General features: G+C 40.0%; 1 protein-coding gene across 1 annotated transcript in view; it reads left to right on the top strand.

Annotated features, from left to right (window-relative positions):
* The window catches only part of MYBPC1 (myosin binding protein C1), a 388140-nt gene that overhangs the window by 351434 nt on the left and 11632 nt on the right, over nucleotides 1–25074 (top strand). The window contains exons 31-37 of the mRNA XM_056574562.1: nucleotides 12159–12326; nucleotides 14032–14120; nucleotides 16148–16343; nucleotides 16567–16706; nucleotides 21474–21633; nucleotides 21821–21957; nucleotides 23565–23751. Of these exons, the coding sequence (XP_056430537.1) occupies nucleotides 12159–12326; nucleotides 14032–14120; nucleotides 16148–16343; nucleotides 16567–16706; nucleotides 21474–21633; nucleotides 21821–21957; nucleotides 23565–23751 (1077 nt within the window). The remainder of the gene's footprint in view (nucleotides 1–12158; nucleotides 12327–14031; nucleotides 14121–16147; nucleotides 16344–16566; nucleotides 16707–21473; nucleotides 21634–21820; nucleotides 21958–23564; nucleotides 23752–25074) is intronic.

The raw sequence follows: 25074 nt of genomic DNA, 5'->3' as shown, positions 1-25074 counted from the left end.
ATTCCTAGATCTCTGCAGGGAAGACTAACTGTACTGTTGCCTCTGTAGATAGGAGTGGATGGAGGTAAGTAGCTCAAAGACCCCTTTTGGTTTTTACCCCTATACCACACAGTGTAGGTACAGATCATTGTCTACAACCCCCCCCCCCCCCCACCACCACCACGGTCTGCCCTTATAGCCAGTGACTTATAATTCAGTGTGCATTTTATTCTTTACTGAAGCAACTTTTTAAACCACTTTTTTCCCCTACAATCTATCTGCTACTTAGAGAAAGTTAAGTCCATCAGACAGACTTTCTGTTATCTCAATGATATCAGATGTGGGATGTGAGATAACAGCAGGGAGGGTAAGTTATACACCAGAGAAACCTTGGAGGACAATTCACACAGGCAGGAGGAAGACAGGAGAGCAGATACAATGCACTCTGCTAAGAGAAAATCATGAAGGTTGTGTAAAGTCAAAAGTAAATAGAGAAAATAGAGCAAAAGTAAGAAATCATTTTTAATAAAGACCTATAAAGAAAAAATTTTTGCACCACAATCAGTACAGAGCAAGAATTAAGAAATACTATTTAATGGTGTGCATAGCCTTTAAGCTATAAAGTTACACCCCTAAACTTATCTAGACCATTCTTCAGTTTGTAGTCTATTTACTATGTTTAGAAATTGGTAACAGAGATTTAATTTAAAGCGTACCTGTCATAGTGAAAAAAAAAAAAGTGATATGTTACTACTCAATACCTAATCCTGATCATGTACATATGATTTTTATGTCTAGGACCTATATATCCCTAACAAATAGCATTTATATGTTATATATGTACACAGTAGAGATAATAACGGAGCACTCACCCCAGATTTCTAGGAGCTTACGGGTACTTCTTTGTTCATTCAGTTTTCTTTCACGGCAAGTCCATCATGCGAGATATGCTCTCTCGCAAGCTCCTAGAAATTTGGGGTGAGTGCTCTGTTATTATCTCTACTGTGTACATATTTTGCAAGTTGTTCAGACGAGTAGCACCACCTAACCAAGTGGAGTATGGCATACTGCTGCAAGGGATCTTTGTTTATCTACACATCCACAGCGATTTTTGTATGTGTCTGCAGGTGATTGTGCTGGGAATGTGTTTTTCTTTACGTGGACTGTTGAGCATTTATATGTTGTTTACTTGCTTTGTGTTCTTGCCTTTTGGAGGGGATGTGTCCATCTCTCTCCCTCACTGTGGATGACTCATCTGCTCTGAGTCTGAGTCACTGCACTCTGTAACCCTTTCTTCTCTGGGCAGTCTGCAAATCATTGCACAGTAGTTTTTACGCAAACATTTTCTATCTATTCCTAGTAAAGCTGGATGCTAATCAACATAGCTGTCACTATCTGCGTCATTCAGCTTTCACAGACTCCTGAATGTCTGATCAGCTTCTTTGTCATTCAGGAGTCAGAGAAAGCTTTGGCTGTTCAAGCATGTTGGGAGGTCTTTTGGTCTTTTCATTTAGTCTTTCATTGCAACAGCTGGAGCTGAAATGTTGATAAAGCACTGTGTTAGAGCAGTGTTGCCTTTAGCTGTTGCAAAACTACAACTCCCAGCATGCCCACACATGCTTTGTCCGTAGGCACTCAGCTAGAGAATACACAGCTCTAAAACAGAGTTTTACAAAGATTGTACCCCAGCTGTTGCAAAACTACAACTCCCATCATGGGAGTTGTAGTTTAGGAACAGCTGAAGGCTGTAGTGGTGCAATGGTGATCTCCTATACCGGATACCAATACACTTTATGGCCGATATCCAGTATGCTGCAAAATACAGAGTAGTCTGTCTGCATAAAAATAGATGACCTCTAGTGGCGGTTATTTTCAATTTAGATTTTTTAGTAAAATTGCATTTTTTTAAATAATTATAACGTATTATTACCTATATTTAAAAAAGTCATCTTATCAGTAGTACTACAAAATATAAAAAGTTTTTCGTAATGACAGTGCCTCTTTAACCCGTTAAGGACCAAGGGCATACTGACATCCTGGTACTAAAAGGGGTACTCCTGTGGAAAACTTTTTTTTTTTTTTAATCAACTGGTGCCAGAAAGTTAAACAGATTTTGAATTACTTCTATAAAAAAAATCTTAATCCTTACAGTAATTTTTAGAGGCTGTATAATACAGAGGAAATGCTTTTCTTTTTGGGTTTCTCTTCTGTCACAAGCACAGTGCTCTCTGCTTACCTCTCTTGTGCATTTTAGGAACTGTCCAGAGCAGCATATGTTTGCTATGGGGATTTTCTCCTGCTCGGGACAGTTCCTAAAATGGACATCAGAGGTCAGCAGAGAGCACTGTGGTTGTGACAGAAGAGAAATCCAAAAATAGAAGCATTTCCTCCATAGTATACAGCCCCTAAAAAGTACTGGAAGGATTAAGATTTTTTAGATAGAAGTCATTTACAAATCTGTTTAACTTTCTGGCACCAGTTGATAAAAAAAAAAAAAGTTTTCCACGGGAGTACCACTTTATGGACCCAGGGCGTACCTGAATGCCCGTGGGGACCGGACCGCGAAGCCTGCTGAAATCATTCAGCAGGCATCCTGTGACCCCCTATGTCGGTGAATTCACACCGGCGATCTGCGACGATTCTGGTCATACGGGTCACGTGTGACCCGATGAACCGGAATTAGAAGGTGATTGGCAGTGTACTATACACTGCCAATCAGCTCCTGTTGCTGGGGGGAGGTGGCGATCACGTCACCTCCCCAGATGAGCTGTTATTGGTCGGATCATCCGACCAATAGCTGCTGGCAGAGGAGGGTTTTATGTCCCCTTCTCTCAGCTCTGCTAGCCCACCGAGTTCAGTCAGTGGGCAGAGGGACCCCCCCCCCAACCAGATCTGTTCCCCTCAGAGCAGAAGAAGGGCCCCCCTGCCACCTGTAGCTCAGGGTGAGTATGTGTGGAGGGACAGGTAGGAGTTGAAAAGAAAAAAAGTTTTAAAAAAATCCCCCCCCCCAACAGATTTTACAGCGTGACCTGGGCCCTATTAGGGCTTCAGGGTGCTGCATTTGGCCACTTTTTTTTTTTTTTTGCCCGCAGCGGTTATTTAAATTTTTTTAGAACGGCATGTGATATTTTATCACACACCGTTATATAGAGTTTGCACCAAACACACATACATACACACTTCCCAGCCCCCCATACACACATTCCCTCCCCTTCCCCCACCACCGTAGAAAAAAAAAGGTGATGGTCCCCCAGGCATATTCGGTGGAGGAGGCATACGCCTTACTTGCCTCCGACACCGAATCTGCCAGTGAGGACGAGGAAGATCCCACTTTCTGTGTTCTAGTTCTGATGATGAGCCCCCTGCATGGTGGTGGAGACACCGCCAAAAAAAACTGATAAGACTTCTGGGGGTATTTTTTCCCAAAATGGGTCATGGGTCACTAGCATCGGGGTCTTAATTATGTTGCCTCAAATGCGCAGCGCTCTCTCAGCGGTGTGTGCATTTGAGGCAACAGGTTAGTGACGGCCACACACATCACATTCCAAGAATGATGATTCAGAGCATAGGTTTTGGGGCGGGCATATTTTTTACTTTTGGCTATGCTCTGTGTCATCATTTTGGGAACATAATTGGCATGTCAGTAGTAAAATTGCAATTTTCATTTTCCCCATAGTACACTTCATCCATTCCAGGAAAATAAATTTAGGGAACAGCCGTCCGTTCCAAATGTCCAGTTCCCCCCTATACACCTTCCCCAGGGGGTGTACTGTGTGGAATGGGGTCACATGTGGGTGTTCCTTTCTATTATTTTTCGCTGAATGTATGTAACTGACAGCTACTGATATGCCATAGGCCTCAAATGCAAACATAGCTCTATGACTCTTGAGCCCTGTTATGTGCCCTCACAGCATGTTACGTCCACATATGGGGCATTTCCATATTCAGAAGCAATGGGGTTACATACTTTGGGGAGCATTTTCTCCTATTACCACTTGTGCAAATAAAAAGTTTGGGGTAACACCAGCATTTTTGTGAAAAAAAAAACAGATTTTGTCATTTTACGGCCCACTGTTCCAAACACCTATGAGGTGTAAATACTCACTGAACCCCTTGTTACGTTCCCTGAGGGGTGTAGTTTCCAAAATGATGGCATTTGAGGGGGGGTCGAACTGTTCTGGCTCCATGGTAGTTCTGTAAACGCTCATGGCCCCTGACAAAATTCTCCAAAAGCTGAATGGCGCTTCTGCTCTTCTGAGACCTGGTGTGCACCCGCAGAGCAGTTAACATCCAAATATGAGGTATGTCCTTACTCCGAAGAAATGTATTTACAAATTTGCTTGGACATTTTCTCCTATCACCACTTGTGAAAATGAAAAATTTGGGGTAACCCAAGCATTTTAGTGTAGAAAATCAAATTTTTCCTTTTCACATCCCACTTTATTGAACATTTATCAAGCACCTGTGGGGTGTTAAGGCTCACTGTACTGCTTGTTACGTTCCTTAAGGGGTGTAGTTTCCAAATTATTGTGCCATGTGTATTTTTTTATTTATTTTCCTGTTCTGGCACCATAGGGGCTTCCTAAATGGGACATGCCTCCCAAAAACCATTTCAGCAAAATTTGCTTTCCAAAAGCCAAAAGTGACTCCTTCTCTTCTGAGCATTGTAGTGCCCCCACAGTGCACTTGATGTCCACACATGGGGTATTTCCATACTCAGAAGAAATGGGGTTACACATTTTGTGGGGGAATTTTCTCCTATTACCCCTTGTAAAAAAAAAAAAATTGTAAAACTGGGAAAAAATGCATTTTTGTGAAAAAAAAAAAAAAAAAAGAAATAATTTACAAATCCGATTTTAACAAAAAGTAGTCAAACACCTGTGGGGTGTTAAGGCTCACTGTACTGCTTGTTACGTTCCATGAGGGGTGTAGTTTCCAAAATAGCATGCCATGTGGGGTTTATTTTGCTGTTCTGACACCATAGGGGCTTCCTAAATGGGACATGCCCCCCACAAACCAAAATGGGTCATGGGTCACTAGCATCGGGGTCTTAATTATGTTGCCTCAAATGCGCAGCGCTCTCTCAGCAGTGTGTGCATTTGAGGCAACAGGTTAGGGACGGCCACACACATCACATTCCAAGAATGATGATTCAGAGCATAGGTTTTGGGGCGGGAATATTTTTTACTTTTGGCTATGCTCTGTGTCATCATTTTGGGAACATAATTGGCATATCAGTAGTAAAATTGCAATTTTCATTTTCCCCATAGTACACTTCATCCATTCCAGGAAAATAAATTTAGGGAACAGCCGTCCGTTCCAAATGTCCAGTTCCCCCCTATACACCTTCCCCAGGGGGTGTACTGTGTGGAATGGGGTCACATGTGGGTGTTCCTTTCTATTATTTTTCGCTGAATGTATGTAACTGACAGCTACTGATATGCCATAGGCCTCAAATGCAAACATAGCTCTATGACTCTTGAGCCCTGTTATGTGCCCTCACAGCATGTTATGTCCACATATGGGGCATTTCCATATTCAGAAGCAATGGGGTTACATACTTTGGGGAGCATTTTCTCCTATTACCACTTGTGCAAATAAAAAGTTTGGGGTAACACCAGCATTTTTGTGAAAAAAAAACAGATTTTGTCATTTTACGGCCCACTGTTCCAAACACCTATGAGGTGTAAATACTCACTGAACCCCTTGTTATGTTCCCTGAGGGGTGTAGTTTCCAAAATGATGGCATTTGAGGGGGGGTCGAACTGTTCTGGCTCCATGGTAGTTCTGTAAACGCTCATGGCCCCTGACAAAATTCTCCAAAAGCTGAATGGCGCTTCTGCTCTTCTGAGACCTGGTGTGCACCCGCAGAGCAGTTAACATCCAAATATGAGGTATGTCCTTACTCCGAAGAAATGTATTTACAAATTTGCTTGGACATTTTCTCCTATCACCACTTGTGAAAATGAAAAATTTGGGGTAACCCAAGCATTTTAGTGTAGAAAATCAAATTTTTCCTTTTCACATCCCACTTTATTGAACATTTATCAAGCACCTGTGGGGTGTTAAGGCTCACTGTACTGCTTGTTACGTTCCTTGAGGGGTGTAGTTTCCAAATTATTGTGCCATGTGTATTTTTTTATTTATTTTCCTGTTCTGGCACCATAGGGGCTTCCTAAATGGGACATGCCTCCCAAAAACCATTTCAGCAAAATTTGCTTTCCAAAAGCCAAAAGTGACTCCTTCTCTTCTGAGCATTGTAGTGCCCCCACAGTGCACTTGATGTCCACACATGGGGTATTTCCATACTCAGAAGAAATGGGGTTACACATTTTGTGGGGGAATTTTCTCCTATTACCCCTTGTAAAAAAAAAAATGGTAAAACTGGGAAAAAATGCATTTTAGTGAAAAAAAAAAAAAAAAGAAATAATTTACAAATCCGATTTTAACAAAAAGTAGTCAAACACCTGTGGGGTGTTAAGGCTCACTGTACTGCTTGTTACGTTCCATGAGGGGTGTAGTTTCCAAAATAGCATGCCATGTGGGGTTTATTTTGCTGTTCTGACACCATAGGGGCTTCCTAAATGGGACATGCCCCCCACAAACCATTTCAGCAAAATTTTCTTTCCAAAAGCCAGATGTGACTCATTCTCTTCTGAGCATTGTAGTCCGCCCGCAGTGCACTTGACGTCCACACATGGGGTATTTCCATACTCAGAAGAGATGGGGTTACAAATTTAGGTCGGCATTTTCTCCTATTACCCCTTGTAAAAATTAAAAGATTTGGGGAAAAAAATGCATTTTTGTGAAAAAAGAAATTCATTTGCACATCCAAATTTAGCGAAAAGTTGTCACACACCTGTGGGGCTCGCTGTACTCCTTGTTACGTTCCTTGAGGGCTAAGGTTTCCAAAATAGTATTCCATGGTGTTTTTTTTTTTTTGCTGTTCTGGCACCATAGGGGCTTCCTAAATTTGACATTTGACAATTTGACAATTTGCTTTCCAAATGCCAGATGTGACTCCTTCTCTTCTGAGCATTGTAGTGCGCCGGCAGTGCACTTGACATCCACACATGGGGTATTTCCATACTCAGAAGAGATGGGGTTACACATTTTGGGGGGCATTTTCTCCTATTAGCCCTTTTAAAAATTAAAAATTTTGGGGAAAAAATGCATTTTAGTGAAAAAGAAATTAATTTAGACATCCAAATTTAACAAAAAATCGTCAAACACCTGTGGGGTGTTAAGGCTCACTATACCCCTTGTTATGTTCCTTGAGTGGTGTAGTTTTAAAAATAGTAAGCCATGTGTTTTTTTGTTGTTGTTGTTTTTTTTTTGCTGTTCTGGCACCATAGGGGCTTCCTAAATGCGACGTGCCCCCCAAAAACCATTTCAGCAAAATTTGCTTTCCAAAAGCCAAATGTGACTCCTTCTCTTCTGAGCATTGTAGTGCGCCCACAGTGCACTTGACGTCCACACATGGGGTATTTCCATATCAGAAGAGATGGGGTTAAAAATTTTGGGGGGCATTTTCTCCTATTTCTCCTTGTAAAAATGTAAAATTTGGGGGAAACCTGCATTTTATTGAAAAAAAAAATCATTTATACATCCGATTTTATAGAAAAGTTGTTAAACACCTGTGGGATGTTAAGGCTCGCTGTACCCCTTGTAACATTCCTTGAGGGGTGTAGTTTCCAAAATAGTATGACATGTGGTTTTTTTTGTTTGTTTCTTTTGCTTTTCTGGCACCATAGGTGCTTCCTAAATGTGACATGCCCCCCAAAAACCATTTCAGCTAAATTTTCTTTCCAAAAGCCAAATGTGACTCCTTCTCTTCTGAGCATTGTAGTGCGCCCGCTATGCACTGGAGGTAAACACATGGGGTATTTCCATACTCAGAAGAGATGGAGTTGCACATTTTGGGGGGCATTTTCTCCTATTACTGCTTGTAAAAATGTAAAATTTGGGGGGAAAAATGCATTTTAGTGGAAAAAAAATTCATTTACACATCTGACTTTAACAATGTCATCAAACACCTGTGGGGTGTTAAGGCTCACTGTACCCTTTGCTACGTTCCTTGAGGGGTGCAGTTTCCAAAATAGTATGCCATGTGAGGTTTTTTTTATTTTTATTTATTTTTTGCTGTTCTGGCACCATAAGGGCTTCCTAAATGTGACATGGCCCCCAAAAACCATTTCAGAAAAACTCACTCTCCAAAATCCTTCCCTTCTGAGCCCTCTACTGCGCCCGCAGAACACTTTACATCCACATATGAGGTATTTACAAAACTTGAGAGAAATTGGGCTACACATTTTTGGGGGATTTCTCTCCTTTTACCCTTGTAAAAATAAAAAAAACTGGGTCTACAAGAACATGCGAGTGTAAAAAAAAATGAAAATTTTGAATTTTCTCCTTCACTTTGCTGCTATTCCTGTGAAACACCTCTTATTTACTAAGAGTGGAGTGTGGGTTTTGATTTCCGAGGTATTCTCCCAAGGTATTTACTAAGGTTTCCCTACACTTTGCATTTTTCCCTATGTTTTGCTTTTTTTTACAACTGTTCTGATCGGTCGGGTTTTCCTCAGCTCAAATCCACCACATTTTCTGTGGAAACCATAGTAAATATGTTGAGATTTTTCAAAACGGTCGGGGCCACGCCCACTTTATCCTGTGGTCACACCCCTTTCAGGGTTTTCTTTTAAAATGGAGGGTTTTGGTTTTTTTTGGTCGCAAATTGTGTCGCAAGGGACATGTGACACAATTTGGGTGCAAAACCCGACAAAAAAGAGTCGGGATCATGTTAGTAAATAAACCCCATTGTATTTGTGAATCAATGTATAAGTTATTTCGTATATGTCTATTTTCCTTACAAGCGGACAGCTTCAAAGTTAGAAAAATGCTAAAGTTTCAAATTTTTCATGAAATTTTTAAATTTTTTATCAAGAAATGATGCAAGTATTGACAAAAATGTACCACTATGTTAAAGTAGAATATGTCACGAAAAAACTGTCTTGGAATCAAATTCATAAGTAAAAGCATCCCAAAGTTATTAATTCTTAAAGTGACAGTGATCAGATGTGCATAAAATGCTCTGGTCCTTAAGGTGGAAATGGGTTGGTCCTTAAGGGGTTAAAGAAAATATTAGCAATAACATGACTTGGTAATGCTAATGACTTGTTATTTATTTATGCTTTGGTAATATTCAGATTCACACTATGTATTTAAAATTATAGATTGTAATTGTACGCAGTGATCTTTGATAGTAGGACAATTATATACGTCAGCACTGGTAAGCAATGATCCAGATGTTCAGGTGCAGAACATAGGATTACCTGAAGCAAAAGTTCACCTTTGAACACTATTTGGCAACTTTCAGTTTGTATAGGGGATATTCGAATGTGGTATATTTATGCACTGCATTCTTATTGAGGAAGACATTTTTAATACAACCTAAGCTCAGACTTACATTCCATGAATTTTCAGTTATCATTCAGAGCCTGCTTGGTGATCTTATTTTTGCTGGTAATTTTAAGAGCAATAGGCTCTGCAATCTATAGGAAAGACTAAGGCTAGGTTGACACTGCGGAATCTCCGGGAAAGTTTCCGCCCAGAGATTCCGAGTGCGGCCAGCGTCGACTGAATCTCCAATAGACTGCAATGTGTTCCGCGAGTATTTCTGCCTGAAGATTGAGCAACGCCTTTCTTCATGCGGAAATTTCCAAGCAAATTTTCCGTTCACAAATTCCACTTCACAAATTCCGAAGTGTGAATTTGTGAACGGAAACCCATTCACTACACTATACATTTTAGCAAGAAGAATTTCTGCCTGCAATTTCAAAGCGGAATTGCAGGCGGAAATTCCATAGTGTGAACCTAGCCTAAGGGGCAGATTTGCTGCAGAAACATTCCCATTCAAATGAACGAAACAGATTTTCAGTTGCAGGAATGACTGCAACAAATCATCCACAGGTAACTAAGAAACTACAGAACCAAAATGGAGACACATTTTTTTATTATTTTAAACCTCACCATATTAACCCCTTAAGGATTTCGTTTTTTCCTATATACTCTACTTATATAGGTTTGATTTTGTTTTACTTCTGGAAAAAATCCTAACTGCATGCACGAAAATTAATATGTTTAAAAATGTCCTTTTCTGACCCCTATAACTTTTTTATTTTTCTGCATATGGGGATGTATGGGGGTTCAGTGATCTGAAATTTTTATCGGTACCATTTTTTGTTTTAATCTGACTTTTTGATCGCTTTTTCTTCATTTTGTTTATGGTATAAAAAGTGATCAAAATGGACTCTGGATTTTTTTTACGTTTACGCATTTAACCGTGCGGTTTAATTAACAATATCGTTTTATAGTCTGGACATTTACGCATGCGGTGATGCCACATATGTTTATATTTCTTTTTATTTACATAGTTTTTTTTATGGGTAAAGGGGGGGGGGTGATTCAAACTTTTATTAGGGAAGGGCTTAAATCACATTTAATAACTATTTTTTTTACCCTTTTTTTTTTTGCAATGTTATAGCCCCCATAGGGGACTATAGCATGGATTACATTGATTGCAGGCCCTGATCAATGCTATGCCATAGCATTGATCAATGCTATGCCATAGCATTGCATTAATCAGTGTTATCGGCAGTTGATTGCTCAAGTCTGGATCTCAGGCTTGGAGCAATCAGCCGCAGATTGGACGCAGAGGAGGCAGGTATGGGACCCTCCTCGTGCGTCCTAGCTGATGGGGACACCGCGGTGGTCCCGATCAGCCCGACTGAGCCATCAGGAAGGTTTTACTTTCACTTTAGATGCTGCAATCAACTTTGATCTTTGATTACTGGGCATCACTGCGATAGGGGATATTCGGTATTAGCCACGGGTCCCGGCCATTGATAGCCGTGATATGATGCGGGGTCACCACGTGACCCCGCAATATACCGCTGGAGCGGGCGCAGGACGTAAATATACGTCCTGCGTCATTATGGAGTTAAGAAAAAAATTTTCTAGGTTTTAAAGAATTAGTAAACTTCATAGAACATAGAATTACCTGAAGCAAACTTGTGCAGAGGAAAAGTGAAGCAGTTGCCCATAGTAACCAATCAGATACCTTCTTTAAGTAAAAAAAAAAATGGGAGACTGCACAAGTTTCAATAAATCTACCCCCCCCCCCCCCCCCATGTCATATCATTATACATATGGGCAACTGCTCCACTTTCCCTCTGCACAAGTTTCGATAAATCCCCCCCCCCAATGTCTTTTTATTATACGTCTAAGTGTCTCCACTTTGGGTCTGTAGCTTTGGGGTATTTTTTAATTAGGAGTATACATTGTGCATTACTTGTGAATTGTGAATTGTTTGTTTTCTTATTAGTGATTACTATATGTTTCCACTCTTATTGTCTGCTAAAGCTTTATGTTCACAGACTACTAAGGTCAACGGCCCCTTTCACTCAGCAGTATTTAAGTCAGTGTTCTGCAGCAACCATTCTCTTTACTTTGGACCCACTTCTAGTTTTGGCTTTTAAATTCTAATACTAAATGCTGACTAAAATACTGCCATTTAAAAGTGGCCTAACTCTCCAACTGCACTATAGAACTCAGTGTAACCTCGGAATAAGTAATGAAGTATGTACAAAGTTGTTCAGCCTGTAGATCTATTAAAAAAAATAACATGTCAAATAATTATCAAAATTATATATTTTTTATGATTTGGAGTCTGCTTCTAGTTTTGGCTTAGAAATACTGATGCAAAATACTGTCCAATATACTACAATGTAAAATGAGTCATACGTGTAAATACAGGTCTGTGCAGGAGTTGTATATTTAGTGCCAAGGATAGGACTGAATATGATCCTACGAGATCATAAATTTTATTACTACCAGGTTGGGATGTGATCCCATCCTACATATATGGCTCATGTACAGCACTGTAATGCTATAAACAAGCTAAAGCTATTTTTTGTTTACTGCTTCCATTTAAAATCCAAAAGTCATGTAACAACAGTGGCAAATATTCCTTGTCTATATTCTATTTATAACCCGATCCTTCCATAAAACTGAAAATATAAAAATGACATATGTAATTGAGCATTGCTTTCAAGGATTAGGCTCTGAATGTGTCTGGATACTATGTTACCTTACCTTTTGTTTGTACAACTTTTTATTAGCGGAAGAGTGGATCATTGCCAATCCAGAACTCACAGACAAAACAAGGTTTACCATTTCTGGGCTCCCTACTGGATCTAGGATCTTTGTGCGGGTGAAAGCTGTAAATGATGCAGGTCATAGTGATCCTAGATTACACCCGAATCCAATCCTGGTAAAGGAAGTTATAGGTAATTATCAGATTTAATGCTGTGAATTTAAAGACTATGAATGACTTTATTTGCTGTTGCACACAATTTTACATATTTTAGTTATGCAAAATGTTTTAGACTATTTCTAAACAAAGTCATTTATCAATAAATCTATTTTATAGAGTTTATCTACCTGGTGTTACATAGTTGGTATGTTTGAAAAAAGACACATGACACCTTTCCGGCAAGCTTCCCTATCAAGAAACAGATTAAGACAAGTAGAAATGCAGTTTGGCATGACTGTCTGGCTAGTTCCCTCCTTCCCAATGTTAAATAACATTGAATCTTTGAGATGAACAATGAGCTTATATCCATGAGTCGCCATCTGAAACTTCTTGTAGCCTTACTGTACATTTGTCCTAGAGTAGCCACTGCAAGAGAAATATGTTTCCTGGTCCCATTCAAATTAATGGGAAGTGTGAAACCAGCTCTTTTTTTTCCATAGTTGCTTATAGAGGAAGGACCCAAGGGGCCCCCTCTGTGAAATCCATACAACTACAGTAGAATCTCCCAATAGCGGACACTCACAGGGGATAAAAAAAAGTGTCCGCTTTTGAGAGATGTCCCCTATTGGAAAAAAAGGATCAAAAATCTTTCTAAATGACCGAATGCTATAATGTACTTACTCCAGAGTGTAATTACCTAAAAACAGTACAATCTCCAGTGCTGTTTAATCACCTCTTATCCCTCCCCCGTATCATTTAATCCCCCCTTTATATCATGTGCCACTTTTTTCTGCGTGTCTTGTGCCAAATTATCCCCCCTTGATCCCTCTGTGCCATTTCATTTCCCCTCTATTACTCTCTGTGTAAATCCCTCACCCCCCTCTTTATGAAGTGGCACAGGGGGATAAAGTGGGAATGAAATGGCACAGGGTGGAAGAAATCGCACAGGAGGTGGTAAGGATGTAATAAAGGGGGAATGAAAAAGCACAGAGGGGGATCAAGAGGAAATGATGTGGCACAGGGTGTAGTAAAGGGGGGGTGATTTGGAACAGGGTAAATAAAGTGGCACGGGGGGGGGTTAATGATGTGGCCGCAGGATGTACAGAAGCAGGAGACTACTGTTTAAACAGCGTTCTTCTGCTTCTGTGCTTGGGCTTCTGCAGGGTGGTGCAGGGGGGTATTGGCCCTTCACTGGGGTATTGGCTGTACCACCTGATGGGGGCCCAGTCTAGAAGGTAGGGCCAGCACATAAGCCCGGTTGTCCACTATTGGGAGTGTTTTGTCCCCTAATGGGAGTGTTCTGTCCCATATTGTCCCCTAATGTGAGTGTTTTGTCTCCTAGTGGGTGTATCCGCTATTGGGAGTGTCCCCTATTTGGAGGGTTCAAATACATTAAGTCTTATGGGACTTTGCCGGGGAATTAAAAACTGTCCGCTATTGGGAGGGGTCCCCTATGGGGAGGTGTAAGGGAGATTTCACTGTAATAGGATCGATTGAAAGGGGTTTTCATAACTGGACTGCCCCTTAAAATGCTATTCCTATGAAAGATGAAGGGGTTATACATCCTATCCTATTTGAGCAAATACACACGATAAGTTTATATTTGACAAAAATATCAGGATTTGGTTCCATATTGATTTTTCAATTTTTCAATTGTAGACCCCAATATAGTTTAGCAAGAATTTTTTTTCTTTACAAAACTTTATGTGCTCCAATTGTATTTTATCCTTTTCTGTTAGTGCCTCCAAAGATTCGCCTTCCACGGCACCTAAAACAAACCTATATCAAAAAAGTAGGAGAAGCTGTAAACCTGGTAATACCTTTCCAAGTAAGTTTTTATATAATCTTTACATATGTTATTTCTTACAATATGTGTTCATTATATTAAAAATCTTAAAGGGAAACAGACAGCTGGTTTTACCCGCGCTAAACCCAATACACAGGGTATAGTGCTGCTGAACCTGAGTAAAATGATGCACGTTGTAGATTTAGAGCCTATGTTTCAAATATGCAAATATTCTGTATTGTGCAGAAGAGTAGAGAGTCGGGCATATGGCACCAGAAGGGATGGAGGCAGGGAAGCTAGAAAAGCCAGCTCCCAACTCAACCTTTGCGAAGAGTAGAATATTTGAGAAACGTATGAGCAATACAGAGTGTACAGAGTGAGTAATACATAATTTTACTCAGGTTCATCCGCACTATAACCTTGTTTATTGGGTTTAGTCCAGGTGAGCCAGCTGTCAGATTTACTTTAAGGGTAAATGACCCTTAATCTCCTATATGGGTCAAGAGTATGAGGTGTAAATAATCTTGTAGTGCTATTCAACCTGCAGCTCTCTATGGAGAGATTTATCATTGCTTTTAGAGCATTTTTTTTTTTTGTCTATGTTTTGGCACAGTTCAGGCGCAAGCAGCATATTTAGCGACTTTTATGCATCTTTTGATATAGGCAGTTTCACTCTTTTTGCTTACCCGTAGAACTTCTTTTTGACCATGCAGTGGTCATGTATTTATCATTTGCGACTTTTGTCAAAAGTCGCTATTTTGTGCATAAAGGTACTTTTTTAGGCGCAAAGCTATACCACCTACCAGTAGGCATGAGAATCACTTCTACCTTCCACAATTCAACCTTTAAACTCCTTTGGACGACAGCATCCCACTCCCCTTCTATGACACATGCTCAGGAGCTGAGCGCAGGTCATAGCTGGGTGGTCCTGGTGGCAGATAGCCAGACATCCCCGATTAAGGTGATACCCGGCTTTAACCCCTTAGACACCGCAATTAAATTTGATTGTAGCGTCTAAAGTGCAAGTAAAAATGTCCCGGCAGCTCTGTGAAAGTAAGTAAAAACACCTAACCTTCCAAATTCAGGACCCGGGAAAGTGTCTACTTCCCTCCCTCACAAGTGTCTAGAAAAAGTGAATGTGTAGAGCTTTTCCCACCACAGCAGAGCTGCACAAAATTCATCATCCTCCTGCACCTTCTTGATAAATAAGATGCACGCTAGTCAAACCCACCACCCAAATAAACTTGGGGAAATAGCTCTACCGTAGACATTCTTTGATAAATCTGGACCTATATCTTGTAAAACAACTGGAATACTGCAGGTTGATGACAACTATTGTGTGCCAAATTTTGGTGGAACAACATGGTCATTAGTGAATGTCTTTCTCTAATAAACCTACTTAGTAATGCATTGACACATTGTCTTCTATTTTTATTGCTGCAATTGCAAGATTAGCCATTCAGACAATAACTATCAGTTAAATATCCTATTATCGTGTGTCTTGTATCCCATACTCCCGTCGACATCACAGCTGCTGTGCTTCCATATTATACAGCATCTGATTGTGTAAATCATAAGAGGACAACAAATCCGGACTGCCTGTTTTCTACACACAAACAATATTGTTGCATAGTTTCTGTCTATGACTGTATTTTTTTGTGTTTTTTTTTTCCTTTGTATTTACAATTTTTTTCGGGTTTTCAGAGTAAAATAGAGAGTTGGTTGGGTTTGTTGGATTTTTTTGGTCACAAATTCTGGCGCACGTAGCGTACAACACAATTGGGGCACAAAACCTGAACAATTTAGTAAATTACCCCCAATGGGTAAGACAAGACATATTTTCAAGTTCAATATTACACTCTACTAGGGCCAGATCCTTTATGAGGGACTTTATGCTATTGAATTACATTGAGCCCATCTGCCTCACCTTTAGTTTGACGTACAATAAATGGCTTAATCTAGATTACCATTGGCCCTCAAAACTAGCTCTACACCTCACTGCTGTTCTAGTTCCCCACCTGAACCATATATGACTTGGGGTAACATGATATTATTAACTCCATTACTAGGGTAAACCAAGACCTAAGGTATCATGGAAAAAGAATGGATCACATGTAGACAAGACACAAATAAGTATTCGCAACAGTGAATGCGATACCATTATTTTCATCCGGAAAGCTGAGAGAAGTCATTCTGGAAAATATGATTTGAAAGTGAAAGTTGAGAACCTCCAAGATAAGGCATCAATTCACATTCAGATTGTTGGTATGTATTATCCTTATCCTTACAATTATATTCCAGGTTTAGTTCTGATAGAGGGGACAAACAACAAATCAGAAATCCATGAATTACTTTCTTTTGCCTGTGTCCTTTAGGTATGTGTATTTGTATATTTTAAATAGATGAGAGTGTTGACTGAAGCGTCAGGTTGTCATTTTGGAGGTAGTGGTGACAACCGCAATAAAACATTATCTTTTGCTTTATATAGATCGACCTGGACCTCCAGAATCAGTAGTAATCGAAGAAGTCTGGGGAGAGAATGTTGCATTAGAATGGAAGCCACCAACGGACAATGGCAATGCTGCTATCACAGGATATACCATTCAGAAGGCTGATAAAAAAACAATGGTTTGTTGTATATTATTGAATGAAATCATTACAATTTATCTTAAAACTTTACGGATACTAAAAATAGCATAATAATGGAGCAATTCAATTAAATATTTTACGTATGGAATATTTAAACCTGGTTGCACTAAATATATTTATCTAGCTATCCTGTGAATAGATAATAATTGATGGCCAGAATACTCATGATCATTGATTACCCACTGCTTCCCTTCACCGGCATGTTGGTGTTATGGAGGAGTTTGTTTGGAATGGCTATATGCGCTGCTTCCTCCACACATCTCTGGCATAGTTAAAGGGGTACTCCACTGGAAAACATTTTGTTGAGAGTTGTAAATTACTTCTATAAAAAAAATCCTAATTCTTTCAGTATTTATAAGCTGCTGTATGCTCCACAGGAAGTTCTTTTCTTTTTGAATTTCCTTTCTGCCTGACCATAGTGCTCTCTGCTGACACCTCTGTCCATGTCAGAAGCAGGAGAGCAGGAGAGGTTTGCTATGGGGATCTGCTCCTGCTCTGGATAGTTCCTAAAATGGACAGAGGTGTCAGCATAGAGCACTGTGGTCAGACAGAAAGGAAATTCAAAACTAAAAGAAATTCCTCTGTAGTATACATCAACTTGTAAGTACTAGAAGGATTACGATTTTTTTTTATAGAAGTTATCTACAAATCTGTTTAACTTTCTGGCACCAGTTGAAAAAAAAGTTTTTCAGCAGAGTACCCCTTTAAGAAAACATCAGAGTGAGGCTAGGTTTCCACTTTTTTTTTCTTTTACACCGAAAAAAACGCCAGCTTTTTCCTGCATTTTGGCAATTTTTCTGGCGTCTGTGGGTCGGATGCAAAGCGCCCGGTCCACAGAGTGTAAGGAGATGATGAGTGATGTATATCAACATTTCTCACCTCCCCCAGCCGTATAGTATACAGGGGGGCATAGTGTACCCATGTATACTGTACAGGAGCTGGGAATCCTGTCACCAGACTGACAGGACTCCCTGCTCCTATAGCCCCTTTGGGCTGTATGCACTATTTACAGCTATCTATAGATAGTTGAATATAGCGTAAACAGAACACGAGGACCACTTACCTCCCTTGCTCCCTGTCTCTGCGGGTTCGTGTAGCTCTGACCCCTAGTGATGATGTTGTTAGGGGACAGAGCTACAGGCTGGAGGCAGAGTGGTAAGTATGAGGCTCAGTTCACATTGTACGTTTTGCATAAAGTGAACAGACCCTTCTGCCAGTGTCTTCCCAGACAGGGAGACTCCAGCTGTTGCTAAACTACAACTCTCAACCAAAGGCTGTCTGGGCATGCTGGGAGTTGTAGTTTTGCAACATTTGGAGGCTCTCTTTTTGGAAAGACATTGCACTATGGGCACTCTCCCTAGTGGAGAGCACCAAAAATGTCCTAACCCATTTTTTGTGTTTCTTTTTTTCTTCTTGTTTCAGATCCGTGGATTGCGGAGGATTTGGTGGATTACTGTGGATGAACTGGATTTTTTTTTATTTTAATAAAATGGCTAAAGAGGGCTGTGGGGGAGTGTTTTTAAAAATATTTTTTTTTCCAATGTGTTGTGTATTTTTTTTTTATTGAATTTTCAGGCTTAGAAGTGGAAGCCGTCTTATTGACAGAATCCATTATTAAGCGCTTAGCATTAGCCCCAAAGACAACGCTAACCCCCAATTATTACCCTGGTACCCAGGGGAAGGCAGTAACAGGCTGGTGTTATTTAGGCTGGGGAGGGCCAGTAACAATGGTGCTCGCCCACTCTGGTAATGTCAGGCTGTTGCTGATTGGTTGGTATCTAGCTGAGAATAAAAATACAGGGAACCCTATGCATTTTTATTTATTTATGAAAAAAAAAAGCATAGGGTTCCCCGTTTTTTAATTCTCAGCCAGAACCAGATACCAACCAAGCAGAAACAGCCTGTTGTTACCAGGGTATGCAAGGACCATTGTAACTGCCCCTTCCCAGCCTAAATAACACCATCCTGTTACTGCCTAGGCCAAGGAGCGCCATTTTTAATGCTCTGGGCCTGTTGGTACCGGCTCTTCCCGCCACCCCTGTGGCGATGGGTACCGGGGTAATAATTGGGGGTTAGCGCTAGCTGTTTTGGGGACTAGCGCTAAGTGCTGGCTTAGTAATGGATTCTGTCAATAAGACGGTTTCCACTACTAAGCCTGAAAATTCAATTTAAAAAAAACATGATATATTGGAAAAAATATTTTATTTAAAAAAAACATTCCCTCACAGCCCTCATTAGCCATTTAATTGAAAGAAAACAAATCTAGTTAATCGCCACAGTAATCCACCGAATCCGCCGCAATCCTCTCCATACATGGATCTGAAACAAGAAGAAAAAAGAAACACACAAAATGGGTTAGGACATTTTTGGCGCTCTCCGCTGGGAGAGCGCACAAAATGCAATGTCTTCCCAAAACAGAGAGCCTCCAATTTTTGCAAAACTACAACTCCCAGCATGCCCAGACAGCCTTTGGCTGTCTGGGCATGCTGGGAGTTGTAGTTTAGCAACAGCTGGAGTCTCCCTGTCTGGGAAGACACTGCCAGAAGGGTCTGTTCACATTATGCAAAACGTACAATGTGAACAGAGCCTCATACTTACCACTCCCGTCTGTAGCTCTGCCCCCCTAATGATGTCATCACTAGGGGGCAGAGCTACATGAACACAGCAGGGACAGAGAGGGAGGTAAGGGGATCCTCCCTCTGTATACACTATATACAACTATCTATAGATAGCTGTATATTCTGTATAACGCGTAAAGGGTTAACCTACACTGTCCAGCAGTGTAAGTTATCTCTTTCCTTGCTGGGCTGGTGCATGGCACACAGCTCAGCAAGGGTTTAAGTGAGCCAGCAATGTGTATACTGTATACACATTGCAGGCTCACTATAAGTTCTTGCTGGGCAGTAGATATACAATGTATATTTACTGCTCAGCATCAGCTGTTCTCTTGGTTCTGTAGCCGCGAGCACAGTTGAGTCCCGAAATTCACATCAGGAGGATCGCAACAGGTGTCAGGAGTGACATTTGCTGCGATCTGTCCCTTACTGCAGGTACTACTGCTTCCAACATGGAGCACACTCTGCTACATGCTGGGAGCTGTAGTACTTGTACTAATAGACAGATTTCAGTTAGAATTGCGATCTTTCTATTAATGCAGGTACTACAGCTCCCAGCATGGAGCAAAATGTGCTCCATGTTGGGAGCAGTAGTACCTGCAGTAAGGGACAGACCGCAGCAAGTGTCACTCCTGCCAACCACTGCGATCTTCCTGCATAATATATAGATGCGGCTGGGCAGCTCTTCTCTGGTCCCCTGCACTGACGTATATATACCTATTCATATTTCCCGCAGAGAGTTGTGATTGGCCGGAACCATCTGGCCAATCACAGCTCTCTGCAGGAAATATGAATCGTCATGAATTAACATTGCAGAATACAGTGCAGGATAGTGGAGAAGCGGCCGCCCACCTGCTTCTATACATTATATAGGAGGATCACAATGGATATCAGAAGTGACACCCGGGGCGATCTGTCTATTAGTACAGGTATTACTACTCCCATCATGGAACAGTCTGTTCCATGCTGGGAGTAGTAGTACTACCTAAAAAATTTACAAAATAAAAAAAACTAAGTGAAAAAAGTTAAACACACACACACACTTTATTAAGCACATTATTAAAATACATTACTAATAAAAAGTTTAACAAAATTAATTTAACATTTAATACATTTACATTTAAATGATCCTTTTCTCCATTTTTATTATTGCCGGCTACATTTTTAGTTCCCTGCCGCCCACATAAATTGATCCCTGTTTAAAAATGTATAGAATTTTTTTTATAAAAAATATAAGTTTCGTTAAATTAAATTTTTTCCATCACTACTGTATCTTCTTCTTTTTTTTTTTTTTTTTAATGGTACCCTACGAAGTTTGCATAAAAAAAGTATCTCCAACCCTTCTTTGGATTGCTAAAGTCCAAAAAAAGAATAAAAACCGCCTGCAAAAACGCCCAAATTAAAACCCACATGGCATTTTTCTTGGCGTCTTTTCATTCCCATAGACTTCTATGGGAGGAAAACGCCAAGATTTTCCCAGAAAATACGCCAAAGTCTCAACAAGAGGTCATTTTTGAAAAAAGCCAAAAATAGCTGAAAAACACCCAAAGAATAAAAAGAGCCAAACTGAACAACACCAAGTTGATCTGGCATTTTGCAGTTCATTATTGACTTGCAGCTAACATCTGGCCGCAGCGTTTTTTTCACCAAAAAAAGAAAAGCCGTGCAGTAAAATGGGCGTTTTGAAAGTGAGAACCTATCCTGAAGGTGCAAGGTGGCACACCAGCCATAAGTAAAATAACAAAATGACCATGCAAGACCCATCAACAGCAGCTAGGTGAAAAATTTTATACTTTACAGATGGTACATGTTACACTAGCTTATTGGCCACAAATGAATCAAACCAACCCTACATATAATTTCTCATGTAAAGATTTGCAATGTACTGACATTAGTTGCCAGCATTCATTCCGAAAGTCTTGATGTAGTACCAAAGTATGAAGCAACCAGCAATTGCCCTTTAACTACAGACTCCCATCCTATGATGTGACCCTGCTTAAATCAAATAGATTGAGGCTACCAGCATAGTTGTACAGCAATAATTTTTGGTGTATCCTTTAAAATGCATCATATATCATTTGATTTCCATGATCCTATCTTCCTCCATCACTATTCTGTTGTGTATTTTCAGGAATGGTTTACAGTTCTGGAGCATTACCACAGAACGAGTGCTACCATTTCTGATCTTGTGATAGGAAATGAATATTATTTCCGAGTGTTCTCTGAAAATATGTGCGGCCTCAGCGAGACAGCGACAAAGACACCAAACTGTGCGCTTATTGAGAAAGAAGGTCAGACATATTTTGGTTATTCTCGTTATATTTTTCCTCTGCAACAGAAGAAGACAAGTATTCAAATGTGGGAAAATTGTTGGTACCCTTCCATTAAAGAAAAACTCACAGTGCTCCCTAAAATAACTTAACCAGTGTGTTTTAGAACACTTTGCTGATTTTCAACATGTTTTGCTTTTACTATTAGGGAAACCTTATAAGCGTCCAGAGTACACAGATTTTGACTTCACAGAAGCTCCACTATTCACTCACCCCTTAATCAATACAGTAGCCATTGCTGGATACAATGCTACATTAAACTGCAGCGTACGTGGAAATCCTAAGGTAAGTTACAATGTAACTTTTATAAATGTATTTTATTCTTTGTTTTTTATTTGTTTTCTATGCTTGCACATACATAAAATGCTATTGTATCATGTTTGACTTTCTTATACTTGGCAGAACTCCACTATCATTTAGAACAGCCTGAATTATCAATGACATTAAATGGGTATTTCCATCATAGACAGACTATGCTATAAATGTCTGAATGGAGAGGTGGTCATGCATGTGGTTGGCTCTCTCTATTCTGCTTAATGGGAAGCATTGAAACAGTAGCACTTGTGTAATGGGTATCTCATCCACCTTTCTGTCAGTGTAAATTAGTCTCCTTTTGCATAAGAGGGTAACATTCACTAGTATAACAAACAACCGTTTGTTGTTTTCCACACTATTAGACTATGTTTACATAATAAGGGGAGCCCTATTGCATTGTATGCTCCCAACACATATGCTGAGCATATCTATCCTGATATCTGACATAATTTACCTGGTGGATATGCAGCTATCAGGGACCGACCGGGGGGACAGGGAGAGTGAGCCCTAAACTGACCCTAAAACAGCTCTCCCTGCCTACTTACCCATCCATCCTAAACAATGGATCGACAACTGGGAGCCTGTCCCTTCCTGCACTAAAGTGCAGTGGTGTAAAAACAAATAATAAAAATAGTCTGTCACAGGCCAGAAACCTACTAGACAACCAGATATACCAGACAGAATACAAATACTAACAGGGCAGAATATAAACTCACAAACAGAGCAGAATATAGTGAATTAACAAACAGTTCATAAACCGGATATCAGATAAACGGCAGACATGATAAAAGGAACAAGACTAGACAGAATATGAGTATACAGCTAAATCCAGGAGATGAAGAGAATGAACAGAAGAACTGAGAGCCAAAACACTAAAACTGAACGGGTAAAATAGAACACTGTTCACATACAAGTACAAGTACAAAGGACAAAGATGAGATCAACCAAACAGGATATAAATATAAGACACTGTTCACACTGGGACACAGAACCAGGATACCAAACAGGAATATAAAATACATAGCTCAGGTTAAACTACAGGGTGGGCCATTAATATGGATACACCTTAATAAAATGGGGATGGTTGGTGATATTAACTTCCTGTTTGTGGCACATTAGTATATGTGAGGGGGGAAACTTTTCAAGATGGGGGGTGACCATGCCGGCCATTTTGAAGTCGGCCATTTTGAATCCAACTTTTGTTTTTTCAATAGGAAGAGGGTCATGTGACACATCAAACTTATTGGGAATTTCACAAGAAAAACAATGATGTGCTTGGTTTTAACGTAACTTTATTCTTTCATGAGTTATTTACAAGTTTCTGACCACTTATAAAATGTGTTCAATGTGCTGACCATTGTGTTGGATTGTCAATGCAACCCTCTTCTCCCACTCTTCACACACTGATAGCAACACCGCAGCCTCTTGCTGTTCTGGACTACACTACTTTAATAGCTTTGTTAAGAAACAACTTTACACCAGTACAACCACAAGTTTCCTTAGTAAACACTAAGCAAGCATATGTCATTCATGTGTAGATACATAGTATTCTTTTAATTTATCTCTGTTACTTGCAGCCTAAAATTACGTGGATGAAAAATAAAGTGGCTATAATGAATGACCCCCGATTCAGAATGTTTAGCAACCAAAGTGTATGCACCCTGGAGATACGTAAGCCAAGCCCATATGATGGTGGGATATACACATGCAGGGCAGTCAATGATCTCGGTGAGGCTGAGGTTGACTGCAAACTTGAAGTGAAAGGTAAGATTTATTCCCTGGCTCCTGGCGTTTTCTACTTATCTTCAGTAGAAACACATACAAACATGAGAAGTATTACAGATTCCTGTTATTTAGCTATAAAATAACATTTAAATGTTATTTCTTAATTGTGCATTTCAGTAAGGAAAATTCTTAAAGCCTACCTCTCATAGTGCAAAAAAAAAAAAAAAAAAGGGATATGTTACTCATTACCTAATCCTGATCCTGTACATATGATTTATGTGTCTAGGACCTATATATCCCTGACAAATAGCATTTATATGTTGCTCACTTGCTTTTAGTTTTGCCTTATGGCAAGGGGGGACGTGCCCATCTCTCTCCCTCACTGTGATGACTCATCTGCTCTGAGCCTGGCAGTCTGCAAATCACTGCACAGTAGTTTTTATGCATACATTTTCTATCTGTTCCTAGTAAAGCTGGATGCTAATCAACATAGCTATCACTATGTGTGTCATTCAGCTTTCACAGACTCCTGAATGTCTGATCAACTTCTTTGTCATTCAGGGGTCAGAGAAAGCTTTGGCTGTTCAAGCATGCTAGGAGTCTTTCATTGCAACAGCTGGAGCTGCAGTGTTTATAAAGCACTGTGTTAGAGCAGTGTTGCCTTTAGCTGTTGCAAAACTACAACTCCCAGCATGCCAACACATCCTTTGTCTGTAGTTTTACAAGATTTGGAGGCACACAGCTGGAGAATACACGGCTCTAAAACAGTTTTACAAAGATTGTACCCCCAGCTGTTGCAAAACTACAACTCCATATATAGTTACATATAGTTCATAAGGTTGAAAAAAGACCAGAGTCCATCAAGTTCAACCTATATCCCTAATGAGTCCCTACTGAGTTGATCCAGAAGAAGGCAAAAAAACCTCATAGTAGAGGTAAAAATTCTAGGAACAGCTGAAGGCAGCAGTGATCTCCTATACTGGATACCAACACACTTTACGGCCGGTATCCAGTATGCTGCAAAATACAGAGTAGTCTGACTGCATAAAGACAGATGACCCCTAGTGGCGGCTATATTCATTTTTTATTTCTTAGTAAAATCGACATTAATTTTAATAAAAGTATATTTTAAAAAGTCATTTTATCAGTAGTGCTACAAAATATCAAAAGTTTTTCATAATGACAGTGTCTCTTTAACCCAAATGCCTACAAATAAGGGGATACATTAAATGTCATCTTTTAGGCTTTGAAACAAGACATATAGTTACCCTCACTGAACTCTACTTTAATTTGGCCAGGGTAAAAATCTTTTATATAAGTTATTGTATGTAATGGGTAATTTTAGTTTCCCTATAGATACAC

This window comes from Hyla sarda, chromosome 4 (assembly GCF_029499605.1).
Source record: "Hyla sarda isolate aHylSar1 chromosome 4, aHylSar1.hap1, whole genome shotgun sequence".
NCBI lineage: Eukaryota > Metazoa > Chordata > Amphibia > Anura > Hylidae > Hyla > Hyla sarda.
The sequence above is the reverse complement of the archived record's forward strand: the minus strand, read 5'-3'. Positions and strand labels throughout refer to the sequence as shown.